The sequence below is a fragment of the Sceloporus occidentalis genome, unplaced genomic scaffold, assembly GCF_023333645.1.
Source record: "Sceloporus occidentalis isolate IW3139 unplaced genomic scaffold, rSceOcc1.0.p SCAF_3, whole genome shotgun sequence".
Lineage (NCBI taxonomy): Eukaryota > Metazoa > Chordata > Lepidosauria > Squamata > Phrynosomatidae > Sceloporus > Sceloporus occidentalis.
This window is the reverse complement of record NW_028316983.1, coordinates 142,642,728-142,666,774: the sequence shown is the minus strand read 5'-3', so window position 1 is coordinate 142,666,774 and position 24,047 is coordinate 142,642,728. Positions and strand designations below refer to the sequence as shown.

The following is a 24,047-nucleotide window of genomic DNA, read 5'->3' as shown; positions in this document are numbered from 1 at the left end:
ATGGACTCAACCATCCACAGCATGAATATATATATATATATATATATATATATATATATATATATATCCATCCAAAAAGCAAATCTTGATTTTTCTCATTTTATATAAGGGACACCCTTTTACTGTGCCACTGTATTTAATGGGACATGATGATCCAAGGATTTTGATATCCACAAGGGTGCTGGAACCATACCCCAGCAGATACCAAAGGCCCAATGACTATGCAGGGAAGGGGGAGGGGGTCTCTTTCATTAAAAATACACCTTTTTAAAGAAAAAAAAATCCAAAAGAATAATCATGACTCCAACTAAGACACAACTACTGAAGTAATGAAACTTAGACTGCATCTGCACTGCAGAAATAACCCAGGCTGACACGGCTTTAACTGCCATGGCTCAATGATATAGAATTCTAGGAATTGTAGTTTGTTGTGAAACCAGAGCTCTCTGCCAGGGAAGGCCAAATGCCCCACAAAACTACAGTTCCCAGAATTCCATAGCACTGAGCCATGGCAGTTATAGTGGTGTGAACCCGTATTATTTCTAGTGTTGATGCATCCTTACTCAGGTAACAAAACTTACCTAAAGGTTGACTTACTAAATTCCCATTGACTGAATAATGTCTAATCTAGCTGGGGCTAGTAATTTAATTTAGGTTTAAATTACTATTACTATAAATTACTATAAATTAAATTACTACAATTGATTGACTGATTGATGGCAATTTTGCCCATAGCATTCAAAAGTGTTCCAAGGTGGTTTACTAGGCTTTTTGTTTAAAGTAATATAATTAAAATATACAATCAAATACTTAAGTGAGCAATCAAAAAATGCAATATAAAATAATGTCCAAGATAAAGTGAATTAAAACTATGAAAGCTGAAATACTGCGAAAATGGCATCTTATGGTTCAGGTGAGAAAGTGCTGAAGGCACGTTCAATTCCCCAACACCACCCAGCACCATTACCCCACTACACACACACACACAGGAAAATAAAAACCTTCTGACCCAACCAAAAATACATTTGTCACTCACTGAACTAACATATATAGTATTCATAAACCTTAGGTGTGTGTGTGTGTTATTTCCAATTTATGGCAATCCTATCATGAAATTTTATTGGCAAGATTTCCACAGAGGAGGTTTGCCATTGCTTTCCCCTAAGGCTGAGAGCACATGTCTTGCTCAGACACATCTAATTTATTTTCCAGATTTCAGATTAGACACAGGTATCATTAGCCACCGAAGCCCACTGAATGAGTACTGCAAAGAAAGGAAAACATCAGTAGCTAACCAGCAAATTCAAAGCTCTTCTCTGGCCCCTTGCAGACTGGCATTTTGGGCTTGCCTGGGAGCAGAGTCAGGGAGTAGAGTCTACACGATGCATGCCACAGCTCCACCCCAGGGCACCGTGATGCCATGCACTGCATCACACAGCATGTGGCATCACAGCACTCCTCCAGCATTGCATCTGCAAGACGCAGCACCAAAGAAGCACCATATAGCCATGGCATCATGGCTATTGTGCCCTTTCCAGGATGCAAAAAGAAGCCACTTTTGTGGCTCCTTTTCGTGCCCTGGAAAGGCTAGATTGGAGCGACAACGTGCAATTGCCGCGAAGCCGCCCCTCTGTCCATAAACACAAAGAAGGGGTAAGGATCTGAAGATAAGGGTATAGGTTGTATCTCCAAGAGGCAATAGGGCAAGAAATGGTCAAGGAAGAGACCAAGAATACAAAGGGAACAAAAAGCAATAAAGCTCCAGATTCAGTATTTATTACTCTTAATCCAAGAGCTGAATGTAAATCTCAACTTTTGAAGTCCTATAAAATAAGTCAGTTAACTTTAAAGTGTAGCCTTTTTGAAACACACCAACTACAAGGCATTCTGTTCTCTTTTCTGCAAAATTTAGTACTGGTGTTTGATCTTATGGAGCGATAGTCTTTTTATCCAGAATGTATGAATGGCAAGATGATCTTCTGGATCTTAAAAGTGAACGTTTTTAATGTAGGGTACTTAAATGGTAAACCACAACCTGCAAAGCCACCTAGAGCTGTGGTAAAACACCCCTGTGGATTACTCACAAATACGTAAGCAATAAAATGATAGCCAGAAATGAAAACGAAAGGGCCAGCCATAGGTTTAGAGAGCATGAAACTGGACCTTTCTTCCTTAAAATTAATTACTTCTAATTTAATCCTCAAGAGGGAATTCAATGACAACGCACAATGAATAATTAATCAATGTGCCAGATAAAAGGAATCCTTCTATGATCTTCTAACACAAGGTATTAAGTGTTGAAATGAAAGGGATAAAACATGGAACTACTTGGGGCTCAAAAGGCAGAGCATTTCAACCTAATTCTTGAACAGGCCAGGTTGCAATGGCTAAAAAGTATGTGATTTATATTTAGTGCCATATTCTTGCAGGGGGGGGGGGGGCACACAAAAGATTACTGTTGCTGGGCAATCCAACAGCTTGTTACATTCTACAGTTTAAAAATAGTTTGATTTTAAAAAACGATGTGCACACCACTACAGTCTTTATTTAGTTGTGCTCCTTGTGACATTTTATGTTGTGATTTAACACTACCCTGTCACCTTCCTTCCCACACTCTGGCTTTCCTTCTTGTTGTTGTGTGCCTTTAAGTCACTTCTGGCTTACACCATAATAAAAAGTACCAGTATTTATTTCTGTTAGGTAACTTTCCTAAAACAAAAAATAAAGGGGGGGGGGGATTTTGAAACATGAATCTGTCCAAGAAGGTATGCATTGCTTTCATGTTCTATAATCTATAAATATGAGAACAAGTAAATGGCACCCTTAAACATTTAACACTGAGCCAAATTGTAATCGTTATGCACTTAACAAAATGCATAGGCTGGGGTGCGAAAAGCACCCCACCCAAATTCCTCTATTATATAGTGTCATATGTGTCAGCATCACAACTCAGCCCTGGAATTCTTACCAGGATTGATCACAATCACTACTGGATGGCAGCAGTTTTGGGGAATGATGACTCACTAACACCAGCTCCTGAAAAGAATTTCCAGTGTCAGGAAGGAGCTTTTTGAAAGTCATTTCCTGCATCAAAGCACATAGGACTCCAAGAGAGAGAAAAATATCCAAAGAAAATGAAGCAGTAGTTTCAACACAATTTATTTAATGGGGGGCACAACAATTAATGTTGTTGTTATGTGCCTTCAAGACTGTGACCTATGAAACCCTGTAAAAGTTTTCTTGGCAAGATTTATTCAGAAAACGTTTGCATATTACTTTCCCCTGAGAATTAAAGAGAGTGACTTGTCTAAGGTTTCCACAGCTGAATGAGTGTGGATTCGAATCCTGCTCTCCCAAAGTCCAAATTCAACACTCAAACCACTACGCCACTCTGGATCTCACACAGCAACCAAAGCGAACAAGACAAAAAAAATGTGTAGGAAAAGGGGAGAAGTTCACATGAGAGACAACATGCAGAGAAAATTCTTTTTGCAGCTGTTATCACACCAGTTTGAAGAGAAATGGCAAGGGAGGTCAGGCCATATGCATATTCCTTACTCCCTCGCTCTACACACAGATACAACAGTGGAATTTCCTGGTCTTGCCTGATTTAATTTGGACTGTTCTGTTCTTGTAACTACACTGGAGCAAGTTATCCACTGCCCACTATAGTTGGGACTAGCAATTGGGTTTAGGCCTTTGACTAATACTACTAACAAACATACCTGTAGAATTGGCAGGAATCTTGACAATATCCTTACAATAGAGGAGTGGATTTCTTACTTTATTTCTTACTTACAGTCCATGAACTGACTTATTATAATGAAGTTGCTGATATTTTCTTATGTGATTCCTTTAAAAGTTACAGCTTCTTTTCAGTGCTTTTTTACAACGTTCAATTCAGAGCTGGTCTTAAGACATTTCTACTCTGATCTCAATATTACTGTTTCAAATACCACACAAATATTGAGGTCTGATACAAAAAAAGGCTTGTACACACAAATGCACACAAGCAATGTTGCCTAAAATCTGGTGCTCTAATTCAAATCATTTCCTGATGATGCCAAATCTGGTGTTATTTTGCTAATGGTTTAGAAAAAAAACTTGGAATGACCAGGTACCTAGATCATTTGCCACCCCACTTCTTTTTTTCTGAAGGCTCCAGTCCAATTTTTAAATATATATGTCAGATATATACAATGCTTCCATTGTAAAATGACAGATCCCTTGCTTCTGTTTACCACCTGCATGACACAGAAGGTTGTCAGTTTATTAAAGTGAGGCCCAAAGACCGAAGTGAAGCAGTAATAACCCTGCAAGTGATCACCAGTTGTCCTAGGTAGGGTTATTAGACTGAAAGCTTCAGAGGGCTGCTGTGCCTTTAATGGCTATGCAGAAGAGGGGATTTCAGCAGGTATTGGTTTTGTGGCAAGCAACACCTGCTGAAATTCTCTCTTCTTTGTTTGTTGCTGCTGTGTGCCTTCAAGTCGTTTCTGACTTTTGGAGACCCTGAATCATAGGGCTTTCTGAGGCTGAGAGTATGTGAGTCGCCTAAGGTCACCAAGTGGGTTTCTTTGGCAAGCGGGGAATTGAACCCTGTTCTCCAGAGTCCACAGGAACTCTTTGTGATTTTCACTCTAGCAACCTTAGTCCTAAAACCACCATTCATGATTGCCCACAATGCTCAAAAGGATTATTACACTGGGGGATTGTGGGAAATCAAAATGATGGCTCACTTCCAACCACACAGTGCAAAGGCCTCAAGAAAGTGTCCATATAACTGTAAGTCTTGTGGAAGGGCTAGGGAATGCTGCCTCCTGGTGTCAGGCCTGCCTGTATGTTTTTGTCATCATTTTCATCTTTATATTTACTTTTCATCTTCTATTTCATCTTCATCTTTATATTTGAACAATCTGGAATGACAATTAGCTACTATATAACATATAAAATGAATTTAAACAACCACTCCAAAATCAGTAACTAAGTTGTTCATGTTGTATTACTTGAAACATCCTTACCTGCACCTTTTTCAAAGCTACTGGAACACCATCCAACAGGCACGTGGCTCTGTAAACTTCACTAAATTGTCCGCGGCCAATCTTCTTTTCTATTCGAAAGTTGGCTAGGGTATTATAGCCCATGTCAGGTCGTAAGGCTTTCTGTAGTCAAAGAAACAAGAAAATGATTTCAAACCATAAACTGTACATCATTTAGAGAAAATATGTAACTTCCCCCATGCCCACCATACTCTCATCAGCCAGTTGGTCAACCCATTAGATTTAAGAATATGAATGTGACAAAAGCTATGCATGGACCGCTAAGTGCATGTCAGAAGAAATAAGAAGTCTTTGTTGCCAGCCAACTTTATGATACATTTGTTCTGAGTTTTTAACACTCGTTTTAGGAGATGTGCCAAATACTGGAGAGTCTGTATTGTACCCTGTGTTTGTGTGCTGTGTGCCTTCAAGTCATTTTAATAATAATAATAATAATAATAATATGGTTTATTTGTAATCCGCTTTTCCAGGGTTTGATCAAAGCGGCATACAATAATATAAAAAACATTCCAATAAAATTGATTAAAACAGCATAAAAAAGGCACAATGATCATAACAACAAAGGGCCAGATAGGTGGGGGAGTCAATATACACGTTCCAGGGTCGTCGATAAAAGGGGTAAGGAATACAATAATATCTCACGGTGGGAAGGCTTGGGAAAAGAAATACGTCTTTAGATTCTTTTTAAAAAGATCTATAGATGTGGTGGAGTGGAGCTTATCTGGGAGACTATTCCAAGATCTAGGGGCTAAGATAGAGAATGCCCTCTGTGAGGTCCTCATATAGCGTGTTGTTGGGACCTCCAACAATTTCATCCCATTTTGACTTATGGTGACCCTGAGGCAAACCTATCTTTGGGTTTTCTTGGCAAGATTTGTTCAGAGGACAAATTTTGCCTCCCTTGAGGCAGATTTCCCCGAGGCTGAGAATTGTACCCTACATTTTAGCATTTTGATTGCCTCTCCATTTAGAACTAGCCCCACCTGATATCATTTCACCTCATGTCATCACCAAATGACATGTGTCAACAATGTAAACTCCACCATCTTCACTGGTTCGCATTCTATTCCCAATAGCCACTGATGGTGCTGGCTTTGACTTTTTTTGACTTGAAGGCTTAAATCAAGAGCGAGAAATGTGCAGCCCTCCCAAGCCATTTTCAGCCTCCAGAGCCCCTCCAAGAAAAAAATAGGGTGGAAATATATGTAAATGCAGCCTGGGGGTGTGGAGTGCATTTTTATTCTGTTTTCACTCCCTTGGCCATTTTGAGCCCTAAGAGGTGTTTTAAAAAATAAGAAGTGACCTGTAATTCAATTTGTGTTTTTTTAAAATATATATTACTTTTGTGGGCCTATAATAGCTCATCAGGGAAGATGATGAATGTCACTTCCACATCACATATAGGATGGGACAACCAGGGAGCATAGTCTTAAAGAGAACTTTGCAGGGCCCACCCTGGCTAAAACGGTCCAAGACTAAAATATCTCTAAAGCAAAGGTTTCTTTTTGGAATTTATATTTTTTTAAAATATATTTTCAAGCTGTGGATGGATGAAACCATGAATAAAGAATCCATGGAGATGGAGGGTCGACTGTATTACTCTTTGGGATTTCTCCAAAATGAAAGACTGCTCTGAGGCAACTGATGCCTTCTGTAGGCATTTCCACAATGCAAGTTAAGGCATCTTAACACCATGAGTTGGTAAACATGAATAAACTTGCTTTAGGTGCATGGTGCAGCCAATGAATGCTTTCCTACACCAGAGGGATGCTAGAGAAGACAAACAACACTAAGACATTGCTTTAGCAATCACGAGCCCCATTTGCGGCTTCTCAGGAGTTGTGCCTTCCAAAGTAATAACCATAAAGTTATAAAGACAACACAGAGCATGTTAGAACACAGAGAAATCCACAGCAAACTGCAACATCAGGCTTTGTCATGATAGCCATGGCTATAAGAATTATCAGCTATATCAACTATAAGAATTACTACTCTGAGGAGCTCTTGGTGAAAATATTTTAACTCAAAGCTGCTCCCATCCTCTGGAGCTCCCTCCCAGAGGTGACTAGGCTGGCTCCCTCCCAGTTTTTCTTTCACTAGCAGGCAAATAACTTTGGCCTGTTCCAGACTGCCAAAATAAAGCTGCTTCGGGTCTCTTTGGAGGTATGCTATTTAAATGATGCCTGGGTCCTAAGAGTCCGGAGGTTGCGCCAAAGCCACACTCCATTCCTAAGCACTGGAGGGCAGCTTTGGTGCAGCTTCCGGACTCTTAGGACCCATGCATCATTTAAACAGCATACCTCCAAAGAGACCCGAAGTAGCTTTATTTTGGCAGTCTGTAACTGGCCTTTTTGTTTAAACTGGATTTTAATACATAAGCACTCTCAGGGAGGTTTCTTATTGGGGTGCGTGCTTTATTTATTATTTAACTTTAGGCGTCAGCGTGGCGTAGTGGTTTGAATGTTGGACTGTGACTGTGAGTCCAAGTTTGATTCCTTGGCTCAGCCATGAAATCCAGCAGGCAAGTCACACTTTCTCATCCTCAGATGAAGGAATTGGCAAACCTCCTGTTAACAAATCTTGTCAAGAAAATCCCATGATAGGTTCATGGCCTTGGAGTCGCCCTAAGTTGGAAATGACTTGAAGGCACATAACAACAAGCAACAATGTTTTTAGAATAATTTTATTTTAATTGTGTAAGTTTAAATCGATTTCTTCTGTAAGATACCTTGGGTCCCACTCTGGAAGAAAGGAGGCATATAACGTTAAATAAATAAATAAGATATGGTCTACTCCTCAGGTTTCTCACCAAGAGTTTTGTCAGCAGCTCCATGGATCTAGAGCACAGCCCTGCTTTCCTATAGATAAATCCTGTGACCAACCACCTGACTTTGATTATTAAAACTGTTCGTTCCCCAACACTTTAGCTTAGGGTAAGTGTGGAAAATATGTGGCCCTCCAATTGTTGCTGGACCAGAACTCCCACTATTCCAAACCATTGGCTATGTTGGCAGGAACTGCTGAAAGCTGGAGGGCTACAAGTCCCTACCCTCTTCCCCCACTGGATTAGGGGACACTAAATTCTGCTATAACATGATAGTTGTATTCCTTAAGTAATCCCCATTATAGAAAACCATACACTAAAACTAACAGGACCTATGGGGAAATTACAGTTGGGTGCAGCTCTCAAAATATATTACTGGTAGCTAAGATACTTATTTAATTTGCCACCAATTTTAATGCATAAATTTTAATTATATGTATAAAAGGTGACTCTTACCACTAAAAAAATATATAGGAAAAGTCTATAGAAAAAAATATATAGGAGGCATATTTTGCCAAGGGTGGACAAAATATGCCTCCATCCTCTGGAACCTGGCCCGTGCCAAAAAAGAGAAGAGACCCTCCCCAATACTTTAAACAGCTAAAAATGCTTGCCATGAGCATGGTAATGGTTTGAGTTTTGAATTAAGACTCTGGAGACTAGGGTTCCATTTCCAATTCAGCTATAAAACACACTGGCTGACCTTGGGCCAATGAGATGCTCTCAGCCTCGGAGGAAGGCAATGGCAAACCTCCTCTGTACAAATCTCGTAAAGAAAACCCCATGATAGGTTCAGCTTTGGGTCGCCATAAATCGGAAACAACTTGAAGGCACACAGCAACAACAATAACAATTCTTGCCATGCCTTGGCACAGACAAACCTCAGCAGTCCAATGTTATGCAAATACTCCCTCCCATTCCTTAACCCTCATTCATTACTGTCCCAAATTAAAATATCATCGCTCGCAAATACTTCCACTCCATCTTTCCATCCATCTCACTCACTTCCTATCCCAGTTTAAAATCTCATCCCTGATTTGCAAATCCTCCTTTCTTTTCTTCCATCCCTCTCACTTCGGTCCCTCACTTCTTGAGCCCACTAGGCTGAGAAACTGAAGGGAGGCAGGGTTGCCTTAACAGCTGAAATGCAGAGAGGCGCCAATTTTGAAGGCTCAAGATGGGACTGCACTATAGCCAATTAAGAGTTCGTGTTCTGTAACTACTATTCCTCTATTAGCTAATCGTTTCATTGCCAATTTGCACTGTAAAAACTCATGTTGTTGCAGAAATATTGTATGTACATGAATTCAGATTTAACAAACACTTATTACCGTATTTAACAGTTTGTACTCATAAATAAGGTGCACCATCCCATTTAGTACTGACTATACAGTTGACTTTTCCTTGTGGGGAGGAGGAAACAGTAAACTGAGAGAAAGAGACAGTCTGTATTATTTTCTATTTTCTATCCTGAGTATTTTGTACACCAAAATTTTGGATGCTATTTGGCTGCAAGCATTATTCTAAATAAACCAGTTAACTAAAGGATTACAGAACAGTATCAGCATTGTCATTTTCTCATCCGTGCATTAGAAAGCAATAGCTTACACAAAATGTTTTAAGTACACACTGAGTGTTTTAGAAATTCAACAGATACTAGAAATATATCTAGGCTTTTGCCTCTTGGATGCTTGTCCATACTGTCAAAAACAAATTAATATCCAACAGAGGCGCAAACATCACAATATGGAACTGAGATGGCATTACACCAATTCAGGGGTGTATACTGGAAAGGTGCCTATGTAGGTTTAATGAGGTTATCTGAAGCATTTGGAGTAAAAACATCAGAACTTGTGGAGTCCTCTCTCTCTCATTATTCCAAAGCTCACATTACAGAGAAGCAGAATGCAGCTTCATTAAGCCTGTGCAGCTTCATTAAGCTTGGATAGGGTTAGTGTGTGTATGTGGATGTTTAACCAGCATATATTGTAAAAAAAAAAAAAATCTGAACTGGGAATTGCATCCTCTGTCTGCACAGTAACTTGACAAACATTAGCGTGAACTACTAAAGCAGTGTGACAACCGCATGCTGAGAGCAAAGTCTCACTAATGTGTTTTGGCATGCAGGCTTGTAATCACACATTTACATATGCAATGACCTACATTTGCATGTCAGATCACACACTGTCTGGCTTTATTAAGACTGGGCACCTCCCTGTGCTTGGCGGCCAGAGTGGCGAGAGAGGGCCAGAGGGCCGCGGTTTTTTTGCCAGTTGAGGGATGAACTGCCACCAAGGATTAGACTGATACGGCCTGAGCATTAGACACTTCATTAGAGGTAATCTGTTTAACAGTGGGCAGTGTATGTAAACTTCACAGCCCATTTGCGGCACCTTCCCACCCACCCCCACCGCCAATAGCCTTTCTTCAAAGGGCAGCATGGCTGACTGACAGCTTGTCTCATCTGCTCCCTTGTCCTGTCAGACAATTTAGATGTGGAGACCTGACATGAGAAGCAACATAGCTGCACATCTCCCAACTATCACCCAGGTCTCCCTCCCAGCCACGATATAATTTGGAAAAAAATATATTAAGTTCATGCATAATGGGGGCATCAGTTGGGCATAGAACATATTACATACATTTCTGCAACAAGAGGAGGGCATTTTAAACCAGCCCACATGGGAAGAGAGGAGAATAACAGCAACAACGTCTTCTATTTCAGGAGGTGTGCTTTTGTTTTAAATGACAATCCATTTATGGAACTAGATCATCCACACTGTAATTTAATTCCCTCCCAGGTTCAGGACAAGACCAACACTTGTCTCCTTCCAAACCATGGTTTTGCAGATCCCCTTTTCCTCTTTCCTCCTTTACCTTTTTCAGCTAATGGGCGGGGGACAACCCTTCAGATGTTGGCACACTGACATTCCCAGCTCTTCCAGCCAGCCACAGTCAATGGTAGAGAAAGGAGGAGTTGTGGTTCAACAGCATCTGGATGGCTATCCCATTCCCACCCCTAGGTTAGAATTACATCTGCACCACAGCCTAGAAAAAATACTTAGGGGAATACCATGGTCATGCAGATTGGAGAAGAAGATTTGAGGGATTATTTTTCCCCAAAAAGTAATTTTTCTGATCTCTGTTATAGTCTGCAACAAAGTGAGTTTATGCATGGGTTTCCACATTAACAAGAGTTAGAAACCCAGATCTTTTGTGGATTTCCAAAGCTTGATTGAGAAGAACCTGAAATCGTAATCTTGCTACTCACTACAAGTAAGGTGTAAAAAGGGAACATATACCTCCAATGGCCTTCTAATATTCCACAGATAGGCACTAGTGGTACAGTCCACCAAACAACAGATGTCCCAGCATCTTTGGAGACACATATCTTTCCATCACACTCTAAATGTGTAGGCAGCAAAAAAAAAAAAGAAGACTACAACATAAAGTGTGAACAGTCTCCAATTCCAAAGTGACAGTTATGCTGAAATTAGTGAATGTTAACAATCTTTCTGCTCTTTCTTTCTTAAAAATTGCTTTCATACTTCAGTCCAGATTGAATACAATTTAATTAGAGTGTTTGTTTCTTCCTCAGAAGCTAGGTTTCAACCATTTTATAGCTCTGTGAAGTTTTGCAGACATAAGAAAATAGCTTTCTCTCTCTCTCTCTCTCTCTCTCAGACATACGATTACTTTCAAACTGAAAGAGGTAACTATGAAATGTCTCACTTTCATTTATCTACATTCACATCATTTTGAATTAGTTTACGATTATCACCTTCATCATCATCATCATCATTTATTTCTTCAGTGCCATCGGTGAACAACAAAAAACAGCCAGCCCTGCCAAAGGCATACAATCTGAAATATATATACACATACATACTGGGGAACTTGATTGTAGATTTAGCAAACATTTTGTTTGTTTTTTGTGGCACTCCTGCGAAATTACTGAAAACGTGTGGGAAATGTAACCACTCAAAGATATGAATTATATTAGCACAACCATTATCCAAAAAAAATCACATTTCACCAAAACCTTCCTTCTTAAATTGTTGCTCCAGTCCTATACATTCTAGATTCTAACTTCCTATTTCTGCCTCTCTGGTATTAAGTCCCATAAAATGCATGTCCCTTATTGGTCAGCAGAGGTTCCAGCCCCTGCCTGACACAAGCCTGAACATGGATCAGAGAGTCAGAAAAAGATTTAAGGATTATTAGACTAACCCTTTGCTCCCTAGCAAGTCACTACGCCTAAGTCACATACTGTAATCTTACCATTTCCATAAAGAGGAATCTAACTAGTTGTTCCTTTCTTAGAAATCCTTTTTGCTGTACAGTCGGCCCTTCTTATACACGGATTTTTTATACACAGATTCAACTATCCACCGTTTGAAAATGTTCAAAAAAAGTATAAATGTCAAATATTAAACTTTGATTTTCCATTTTTTATAAAGGGACACCATTTTGCTATGTCATTATATTTAATGGGACTTGAACATACACGGATTTTGTTATACACGGGGGATCTTGGAACCAAATCCTAGCATTTAACAAGGGTCCGCTGTACTAGCTTTCAAATGTCTTAAAAGAAAAGGCTGCTCTCTTCAACAGAAGAAAAGGCCCTTAATGATTTCCCTGCCAGGAAGTTGACAGTCAACAGGTGTCACTATCTTTGTCACTTTCAGCCTTCTGACAGGGAAAGGTATGTGCTGCAGAAATGCTCATTTCCACCCCAGACACAAGATTCCTCTTCTTTATTAAATCTAGATATCTCCAACAAGTTGCATCTTCCATCTTCCCAGAGTCCACTATGAATTTGAAATCCATTTGAATGCCAGGAGTGTGAAAAATAAAAGAATATGGACAAATTATATTTTCCCCACTTGTTGTTGTTGTTGTTACTGTGTGCCTTCAAGTAACTTCTGATTTATGGTGACCCCTAGGGGTGTCTTTTGGCAAAATTTGTTCAGAAGGGGTTTATCTTTACCTTTCTCTGAGGTTAAGAGAGTGTGACTTGCCGAAAATCAGCCAGTGGGTTTCCATGGCCGAGCAGGGATCCAAACCCTGGCTCTAGAGTCACAACCACTATGTTGTTCAAACCACTATACCATATTGGTTCTCCTTTTCCTCACTATGGAGTAACAATATTTTCTCCCTTGAGAAACAGGGCTGTTTGGGTCATATCCTGGGAGAAAGTCATGGTATAAAGAAATAAACAGAATAAACAATGTGTTCAGATAAACATACTGCTACATTTTGTATCTGTTTGGTATATCATCTTTTAAAAAGAAGAAAACATACATTATAGCACAAAGAAAAATAGAACTTCCTTACTTTTCAACAATGTTCAAGTATGATGTAGTGGTTTGACTCCAGAAGGCCAAGGCTTGAATCTTTGCTCCATCATGGAAACCCAATGAGTAACCTTCAGAGACTCACGGTCTCTGTCTTAGAGGAAAGCAAAGGCAAACATCCTCTGAATTAATCTTATCATGAGAAACTTATGATGAGATCACCATCAGTCAGAGTTGACTTGAAGGCATATAATAATAATGTTCAATAGCCCTAATCCCACTGGAGAACTGTCCACACTTCATAATATTCATGCATTATCAACTATGTACAGAACAATAATTTAAAAGACTGATGTGAATCCCAACAGGGAAAATAAAACTTAATAAATAAGATATGCATCATCATTTGGGGACTGCACTGTGTAAGAGGAATGAGAAACAACAATGCACAGAAAAAAATAAGCTTTCCAGTGGCACTGTTGGTTTACTATTTCACTATTCTACACCTTGATACCTACTCTTACCAACCAGTAGAATAGCCTACCTGTGGCTGAAACTGAGGAACAGGAGGGCCTGGCATGCCTTGAGATTGTTCGTCCATTGTTCAAATCACAAACACCTGAATTACCTGTATAAGAACAAAATAAAATAAAATCTTATTTTTGCATGCCTCTTTTCTTCTAGGCATTACGTATACCACCTTACATATTTCCTTGGTACTTACAGGTTGATGGAGGAGAATACTATATAGAGAAGAGTAAACAGAAGAGGAATGTCACTACATTAGCCTGATTTACCTAGGGAGGAGTAAGGATTGACAAGTTGACAAGCCATAAAAAGAGTATCAACACTCATAACAGAACATTCATCATCAGTGAAACGTCAAGAGATCATTTCCTCATCCAACCAATAATTTTCAGCTTTTTCAAATCCACAGCCTATCTTTAGCCCATGTATCAGGTTATTTGTTTCTTGTGTTTGTACAGTACTGTTAACGTATTAACTCATGTCACTGCTGTTGTGATCTAAGTAGGCCTGGCTGCGATCCAGCCGGTTCTGATGCACAAGTGAAAGACCAATGCAACAGACCACCACACAGATGAAGTGACACAGATTGGTACATATTACACCTCGTGTTGCTTCAAACGCAGTTACTTCTTCCAGCAGAGGTGTTTGGCATTTTCAAATAAAAGAGACAGTGGAGTGTGTGATTAACACTGCCTGCGGTTCAACAAAACATTTGAATAATGCAAATAAAATCATGTTCATTAAAAAAAAGATAACAAACACCCAAAATTTTCATACAGCATGCACTGTTTTATTTTGTTTGTTGCTGTTGTTGTTGTGTGCCTTCAAGTAATTTCTGACTTACGGCAACCCTAAGGCAAAACTATCATGGGGTTTACTTGACAAGATTTGTTCAGAGGCAGTTTGCCATTGCCTTCCCCTGAGGTTAAGAACATGTGACTTGCCCAGTGGGTTTTCCTGGCTGAGCTGGAAACTGAACCCTGGTCTCCAGAGTCGTAGCCCAGCACTCAAACCACTATGCAATACTGTCTCTCAAGGTGTCATACAATTTAAGAATGTGCATTTCATTGGTAGAGGGGATAATCCCTATGGATAAATGGTTAGACAAAGGGTCCATTACCTAATGGCAGAAGGAGAAACTTACAGAAGAAGCTGCAGAGTAGAGAACTGCCAAAAATTTCTCACATCTGCCCTTCATTCCATCAGTGAGAACGTTCGATGAATGCAGCTCTACACATGGCAACTCAGAATTGAACCAAATGTCTGTAACTGTAATCTATAACCCATGGCATTAAAACCAATCCTACTGAAGTAAAAGAAGTCTTCCCTAAATGGGTGGTGACCTGACCTATTACCTATTAAGTCATATACAGTGGGCCCCTGGTATCCACTGGGGTTTGGTTCCAGGACCCCCTGTGGATACCAAAATCCATGATGCTCAAGTCCCATTATATACAGTGGCATAGTAAAATGGTGTCCCTTCTATAAAATCACAAAATCAAGGCTTCCTTTTGGAATGTATATATTTTTAAAATATTTTCAAGCCATGGATTGTTTAATCCATAAATACAGAGGGACAATTGTATTTATGTATTTATTTATTTATTTGCTATATTATACCCCGCTCTTCAGCCAGAAAGGCTCTCAGAGCAGCTTACAAATAGCTAGACATTTCCATGTCCTCAGGCTTACAGTCTAAAAGAGACATAACACAAAAGGAGAAGGGAATGGCAGTGGGAAGGGGAGTAAGTCCAGCGGTTCTTCTCTCCCTCTGAGGCCTGAGCCATGGCAGATGGACTGGAGGGAGGGCTCTTCTTCTTACTTTAGGCCTGGCCTGATGGAGTTGGCCAGCCTTTCTCTCCCTCTCAGGCTTGATGGTATCAGATGGCAAAGAGGGAGGGCTCATCTTCTTACGTATATCTGTGCATATATCAGAATATCAGCACAATCCAATCCATCTATAAAGATTTTCACACTGGAGCTTACCGTGGGTTAAGCGCTGGTAAAACATCCCTGAAGCGGGAGGGTGTGAAAGTCAGTCACGCTTCTGAAACGTCAGTGAAGCGTCCCCTCGCCTCTACCATCCTTGAATCAAACACAGAGCAGACATTTCCTATTAACGGGAACTTTGCGACCGGCTTTCACACCCTCTCGCTTCAGGGTTGATTTAACAGTGCTTTACCAGCGCTTAAACCACAGTGAGCGCCGGTGTGAAAATCTTCTATGGTTCAAAATATGACCCCATCCCTCCACAGTGAATAGACAGAGGATTTTATCTAACATGTTATGTATTTACACTTGCATAAATCTTGGAATTTACAAGTAAGTGCTACCAGTGAAATACATAAAAGTAAGTGAGCATAAGATTGCAGAATTATCAAGCATGGATACTCATAGCTATGTCTACAAAAAAGATAAGTAAAATAAGGTTCAGAGCAGCCTATTCCTATGCAGGGTTATTTTGAGGTAAATCCTACTGGATTCAATAAAACTTGCACCAAGATAACATGCATCAGATTGCATCCTAAGAAATGCAATGAAACAACAAAGCTGTTTTAAAACATTTCTCCTAAAAATGGTTACTTTTTGCTATTTACAACTCATTTCTTTTAAAAACATGAACAGTTTTAGAATCTCTAGGTCAAATGTGTGCTTTTTAGAACCAAAGTGTAAGTGAAGATCAGGATCTTTTAACGTGACAAAATAATTAAGCAATGGTAACATCACTATTTGTGCCTTATAATTCTTAATCCAGAAGTAAAGCTTTCCCACAAAGCAATTCTTAAAGGTCTTTGGTCTGTTATTTTAATTGTGGTATTAAAATTGATCCCTAGCAAATACTATTTCCCTTCTACCTTGCATCTCAAAACAATTGTCATAAAGGCTGGTAGTGTTGTTAATACAAGTAGCACCTATCTTTTAAGCAGCACTGTGTGTTTGTGCGGCCTTCAAGTCATCTATTGACTTATGAGGGCCCCATGAATTTCAGAGTGTTTTTTTTTTTTAAGGCAAGGAATACTCAGAGGCTATGTCCAGGCTATGTGATAATCTGTATCTTCTCCATGACCCTGCCCAGGCTGTGCGATCTTCAGGAGAGATCCTTCTCCTACCACCTTCACAGGCACAGCTCTGGAACTCCCTTTTTAGGGAGACAAGAATGGACTACTCCTTCCTAGCTTTGCATTGGCAGACAAAGGAGTTATCTGCCTTTTTGGTTTGCAATGCGACTATGTGAGTAATCTCACTCACACATTCCTGATTGGTTGTTCACATTATTATCAGAACCACATCTATGCACATTTCTGCAAGTTCTGCTGCTCACATGTGTTAGCACTGTGAATAAAGATGGAGTCAATGATGCAGATGCATTTGAAATACATTCAAGACATGCAGAGTTTTATCCCAGATCTATCCACATCGGTTATTCACAGCTATTCCTTCAGGAAAACAAAAAAAAACTCGAAGTTGAATATCCCAGGTTTGGAGAGGGTTGGCAGACCCCCCTCCCACGGCAAAAAAATGAATAGGATGCATTCAAGATTCATGTGAACAACACAGATTCAACCACATTCTACCGGGATTATTTTCACCATTTGGATGACCCCAAAGACTTCTTCATTCTGACAGGCTTTTGAGAACTGCAGGTTTCTAAAGAGATGGCTTTTGAGAAAATGCTGGACAGTTTTTAAATTGTTTTAACGTTTTTAATGTTTAAGATGACTTAAATTCTGGTCTTGTAGAGAAAGTGGGATATAAATAAAGATTATTAGAAAGTACGATATAAATGATGATGATGATGATGATGATGATGATGATGATGATGATGATGATTTGGTGAGAATATGGTCTTTCAGATAGCCTAGAAGCAAACCAGTTCTAGTCATATACTTGTTGCTGTTGTTGTTGTGTGTCTTCAGGCTGTTTCCAATTTATAGCAACCCCAAGGGGTTCAGAGGGGATTTGCCTTTGTTTTCCTTTGAGGCAGAGACTGCGACTTGCCCAAGATCACCTAGTGGATTTCCATGGTGAATGGGGAGTTGAACCCTGGTCTCCTGAGTCCTAGTCCAGTCCTGAAATCGTTACACGACACTGGCTCTCAAATTATATACTACAGATGGGCAAAATGAAGCCTTCTAGATGGTGTTATACTGCATCTCCTGTAAATGATGAGGAACACTGGGAGCTGCAGTTCGACAACATCTGAAGGGTCACACTTTGCTAATACTGTTGCATACAGTCATGCTGTATGACTAGGCACAAATGGACTAAATGAACTAAGAGAACCCACCAACTCACACACACTTAAACCAAAACCTGCAGTCTAAGGATGCACCTGCACTGCAGAAACAATCCAGTTTGACACCACTTTAACTGCCATGGTTCAGTGCTATGGAATTATAGGAATTTAGTTTTGTGAGACATTTAGCCTTCTCTGTCAGAAAGCTCTGGTGCTGCAACAAAGTACAATTCCCAGAATCTCATAGCACTGTGCTATGAAAGTTACAATGATGTTAAACTGGATTGTTTCTGCAGTGCAGATGCAGCCTAAAAGTGTTTTATGGTAGTCACATGACAACCTGGAGGAGGGGAGAGCAAAATGGAGAGTTCCCAGAGATCAGAACATCTGTAAGATGCATGCCCCCTCTTGCGCTCTTGCTTTGAATATCCAAGTACAGTTCTCTATAATTACAACACTCTTTTTCTGGCACTTTACAACACCAGTGGATCTAATTCTGCTAGACTGCATTATTTGTTCCAGGTCCAAGCTTGCAGCCTTTCACATATTGTTGGGTTGCACCTCCCAGCATCCATCACTAAATTAGGGCTGATGGGAATTGCAACAAACAACTGGAAGGCCACAAATTACACCTCAGTTCTCTACAAAAAGGAAATTGTTCAGTCTGTCACAAAGTAGTTTGGGAGAATGCTGTTTTTAACTTGTTTTAATATTAGTATTATTGAATTATTGTTTTAACTTTTGTAGTTAGTGTTTTAGTCTTATCCATTTCAAATTACAGTATTGTTAGCCACTTTGAATCCAACAAAATAATTTATTTAATATCCATAATAAATAAATACCAAAAACAGGCTTACTTGTAGCAACCTGCCCACTTCTATAGAAATCTCTCACTGTAATTTCTCAGTTTACCACTTACTTACATCCTTTGGTAGCTTATACAGCCTGGTGTCATACTGCAGAATGAATGCAGTTTGACACCACTTTCACTGCCACAGCTCACTGCTGTGGAATCCTGGGATTTGTAGTCTGTGTGGCACCAGAGCTCTCTCACAGAGAAAGGCCAAACATCTCACAAAACCACAGGGTCCAGAATCCCATAGAACTGAGTCATGGCAGCTAAAGCGGCGTCAAGCTGCATTACGTAATTCTGCAGTGCAGATGCACAAAGCCATTAACTCCTAAGAAGCAAAGGCAACTGAGCAGACTTTGCTAAAGCAGTAAAATATAAAATATAAAGCAGAAGTAGAGAGGATGCTGTTGTGCAAAGGGCTGGCAGCCAGCAGCGATGAGGTCAATGTTGGCAATCCATCCCTAAGCTCTCCCAACACTGCTTTCCACTCCAAGGCGCAACCAATTCTCCAAAGTCCGGCAAAGCACAACTTCCAAGGGAGTTTGTTCCCTTCCTAGGGAAATTTAGGTCTCCATTTAGGAATGGCAAAACTTTTGGAAAGGGAGAATATTAGTTAAATAATAATGTAGGAAGCCAGTGCGTCACAGGGATTTAAGTGCTGGACTAGACACCAGGATTCAATTCCCATGCAAACCCACTGGGTAACCTTGGGGGAGTCACACACTCTCAGCCTCAGAGGATGGCCATGGGAAACCCCCCTAGGAACAAATCTTGCCAATAAAACCCAACACACCATGACAGTTTCACCTCTAGAAGTCAGAAATGACTTTAACACAATACAACAACAACAAATATACCTACACAATGTTGTCATCATTTGTTGCAACCAGTGCAGTGTAGTGGTTTGAGTGTCGGACTGCGACTCAGGAGACCAGGGTCCCAGATATTTTTGGACTGCACCACCCAGCATCCTTCGCCAACTGGGGCTGATGGGAATTGCAACAGACAACATCAGGAAGGCCACAGATTACCACCTCATTCTCTGCAAAGAGGGAGCTGTTAAATCTGTTGTTAAAAGCATTAAAAAAAAACTCACTGGTGGGCGGGTCACACTCTCTCAGCCTCAGAAGATGGCCATGAAAAAACCCCTCTGAACAAATCTTGATATATATATATATATATATATATATGATAGTTTCACCTTAGGGTCTCCAGAAGTCAGTAACAACTTGAAGGCACACAACAACAACAACAACAACAACAACAACAACAAATATGTGTATATATATATATATATATATATATGGCATATACATACATAATGCTGTCGTTGTTATTTATTTCTAAAACCTATCAGCCATCAAGGCAATGTGGTGTAGTGGTTTAAGTGTTGGACTATGACTCTGGAGACCAGGGTTCGAGCATAAAAAACCCACCAGGGGAGACCTTGGGCAAGTCACACTCTCTCGGCCTCAGAAGAAGGCAATAGCAAACTTCCTCTGAACAAATCTTGCCAAAAATGAAAAAGCATGATAGTTTCACCTCTGGAAGTCAGAAATAACTTGAAGGCACACAACAACAACAAATATGTATGTATATGGTATATACATACATAATGTTGTTGTCATTTATTGCTAAAACTATACAGCGCAGTGTGGTGGTTTAAGTATTTAAGAGGCCAGAGTTCCAGATATTTTTGGACTGCACCTCTCAGCATCCTTCATCACCAACTGGGGCTGATGGGAACTGCAAGAAACAACATCTAGAAGGCCACGGATTATCACCTTGTTCTCTACAAATAGGGAATTGATAAGTCTGTTGTTAAGAGCATTAAAAAAAACCTCACTTGGTGATCTTGGGCAAGTCACACTCTCTCAGCCTCAGAGGATGGTCATGACAAACCCGCTCCGAACGAATCTTGCAATACATATGAAAGTTTCACCTTAGGGTCTCCAGAAAGAGGCCAGATTTCCAGATATTGTTGGGCTGCACTTCCCATCATCCTTCATCACCAACTGGGGCTGATGGGAACTGCAACAAACAACATCTGGAAGGGCCAAAAGGTTCTCTACAAAGAAAAGGGAATTGTTAAGTCTGTTGTTAAGAGCATTAAAAACAGAAAGAACGAAAGAAAGAAAGAAAGAAAGAAAGAAAGAAAGAAATCAATCCACTGGGAGTGACCTTGGGAGGGTCACACTCTCTCAGCCCCAAAGAAGGAACATGCCAAGGAAACCCCTGGATAGGTTCCCATCAGTAATGACTTGAAGGCACACACAACAACAGTGAGAGGAGGATGGAGAGGAACCCTGAAACCCAGCATCCCCTAAAGCAATGCTTCCCAAACTTGGGTCCTCCAGGCATTTTTAGACTTCAGCTCCCAGAATCCCCAAGCAGGCTGGGACTGAGTGTGAAGTCCAAAACATTAGGAGAGCCCAAAAAAGGTTGAGAACCACTAAAGAAAGAAAGAAAGTGGGGAATGTGGATGCTGGGCCAGGCTCCACCTGGGAAGCCCTTCTCTGGAAAGTTTGGGGGGGCTTGCCTTGCCTGGTTGCTAGAAGGCTTACTTACTCAAGAGGAGGCCCAGAGGAGTCTGCTTCCTCGCCCAGATCCTGGCCCAGGAGGCAGCAGTGCCTGCCAAAGTCCTGCCTTCCTGCCCCTTCCTCTCTTGCTTGCCTCCTCCTCTCTCCTTCTCCTCCCACTTTGGCCTCCCTCCCAGCCGCTTGCAAGGCAGGAAAGGAAGTCCAGGCACTTCCTGCAAACACACAGAAAGACTAGAGAGCAGGCTCAGAGAGAGGCAGGAGAAGAAGTGCTTCAGCCTCTGTCTGCCCACAAACAGAGGCACCCAGGCGCCCTCCATGGCAGCCTTCTGCCCAGCCAGGGTTCCAAAAAGGGCCCTCCATTTTGAGCCTGACCCAGCAGCATTCCTATGCAGGGTCTTTTTGAGCTTTTGCTTTGGGACATGTCCTGTGTTTTTCCAGGCCTGGCCTCCACTTTGAGCAGAACCAAGAAGCATACATTTATATTTACATTGCTCTTAGCTCTTGTTTTTATCATGCCTTCCAGTTGGAGCAGGAACAAAAAGCATACATTTATATTTATATTGCTTTTAGCTTTTGCTTTTATCATGTTCTACATTTTTCCTTGCATGCTTTCCTCTTTGAGCAGGACCAAGAAGTATGAATTTGTATTTATATTGCTTTTGTTTTGTTTTCATTATGTCTTCCATTTTCAGCAGGACCAAGAAGCATAAATTTGTATTTATACTGCTTTTAGCTTTTTTTTATTATCATGTTCTGTATTTTTCCTTGCATGCCTTCTATTTTAAGCAGGACCAAGAAGTATGAATTTATATTTATATTGCTTTTAGCTTTTGTTTTTATCATGTTCTGTATTTTTTCCTTGCATGCCTTCCATTTGGAGCAGGACCAAGAAGCATACATTTATATTTATATTGCTTTTAGCTTTTGCTTTGATCATGTTCAACTTTCTGTCCAGGAGGAATTCCAAAAGGTCGTATGGCCAAGAAGGATGGATTTGCATTGATCTTAATGTTTTTAGCTTTTATTTGGGCACGTTCTACATTTTTCTTCGGTAGGCTACATTTTGTAGGTATACCAGCCTGGCATAGTGGGTTACGTGTTGGGTTTGGTGGCTTGTAGCCTTACCCATAAATAGACAATGTTGTACAACTATTCCGCCCTCCACACGTTACATGAACGTCTTAATTGATTTTCTACAATAAAAAAAAGCAGGAGGAGGTGTGGAAAAATATATGAAAGTGTGAAGGATCTGAATCCTCGTGAAATTATGGGAATGATGCAGGACAAATGCCCAACAAAAATTGTGTGTCTCTACCAAAAACACACATACAAAAAAAAAAAGCTTTTTATTTAAAATATCTTATCAGACTGGAACTCTCACATAACCTATAAAGTGCCGCGATTCTGTGCATCTGCAATCACTTGTAGGAAAAGCATATTTAACCTAAGAAGATTATATTGAGAGATGTCTGTTAATAATGTGTCACACTTTACTAAACATAATTGTGTTTTAATATTTTCTTTCCATCATTTTGCCCACTGGACCCTTGAGGTCTTCACAGGAGGCCTGGTTAATTGTTATGCAACCAACAAAATGTCATCCGGTCACATTCTGGGTCCTGGTGCTGGTACTGGTGCTTTTCTCTTAGAAAAGCTCACACAATACAGTTTGAGTGGCAGAAACTGTGGCGAGTGTGAAACACCTTCTGCAAACTTTCTTGTTTACACAGGGTTTCCCTAGCTCATAACTGACTCCTTTTTATTGCTTTGACTGCAATCTAACTATTTTACAGCTTATTTAGCTACCTGTTTTTACTGTGCTTATAGACTATCGGGTTTATGTTTTGGTTGTGCTTTTAGAGTATATTGTCTGTAAAAACCTTGGTTGAAGTCCTAGTCCACAAACTATTCTTCATGGTTCCCTTGTTGCGGTTACTTTAAATTTCCTGGACTTTGAAAATCTCTCTATTGCCGCTTGGCCAGAAAGAGGAGGAACCTGCCTGCAAACGATACCCTCCTCATCATAACATCTTTACTAAGGACTGAAACAACATGCAGGCATCTAACATCTCCAATTGTGTTTTTTCCCCTCCTGTTTGGTATGTAACATCTTGCCTGAAACTCTTGGAACTTCGAAAGCTTGCAACAAGTATATTGTGCATTTCGGTTGACCAATAAAGGTATCACTGATAGATTTTTGTTTGTATTTGTCAAATGGCGAACACAGCTACCGCTGCATGTTTTCTGTAATTAAATATTGTGCACTTACTCCATCTGTAATTAAATATTGTACACTTACTCCAGATAGCCTATTGCTTCTCTAATCTTGTATGTCATTGATCTCTGGAATATGATGGGAGAATTTCAATTACTCATCTATTTCTTTCTATTGTGCTGAAATGTGTGTGGTAAGATCAAAAGCAGTAGGAAAATACAATTGCCCCTCTGTTTGCTCAGGCCTGTTACAGACTGCCAAAATAAAGCTGCTTCAGGTCTCTTTGGAGGTATGCTCTTTAAATGATGCATGGGTCCTAAGAGTCCGGAGATTGCACCAAAGCCACACTCCAGTCCTAAGCACTGGAGTGCAGCTTTGGTGGAGCTTCCGGATTCTTCTGATGCATGCATCATTTAAAGAGCATACCTCCAAAGAGACCCGAAGCAGCTTTATTTTGGCAGTCTGTAACAGGCCTCAGACTCTGTTTATGCGA

General features: G+C 40.3%; 1 protein-coding gene across 3 annotated transcripts in view; it reads right to left on the bottom strand.

The window, feature by feature from the left end:
- LOC149316906 (serine/threonine-protein kinase Nek7) overlaps nucleotides 1-21,496 on the bottom strand; it is a 77,827-nt gene extending 56,331 nt beyond the window's left edge. The window contains exons 1-3 of one of the 3 annotated variants that reach the window (XM_089516498.1): nucleotides 21,368-21,496; nucleotides 13,726-13,809; nucleotides 5,019-5,159 (exon numbers count right to left, since the gene is read on the bottom strand). In XM_089516498.1, the coding sequence (XP_089372624.1) occupies nucleotides 5,019-5,159; nucleotides 13,726-13,782 (198 nt within the window). In that variant the 5' untranslated portion in view covers nucleotides 13,783-13,809; nucleotides 21,368-21,496. Of the gene's footprint in view, nucleotides 1-5,018; nucleotides 5,160-12,874; nucleotides 12,963-13,221; nucleotides 13,330-13,725; nucleotides 13,810-21,367 lie in introns of those variants that run through there. The other 2 variants (XM_089516500.1, XM_089516501.1) reach the window with 2 other exon arrangements.
- Between the last annotated feature and the right edge of the window lie 2,551 nt (nucleotides 21,497-24,047).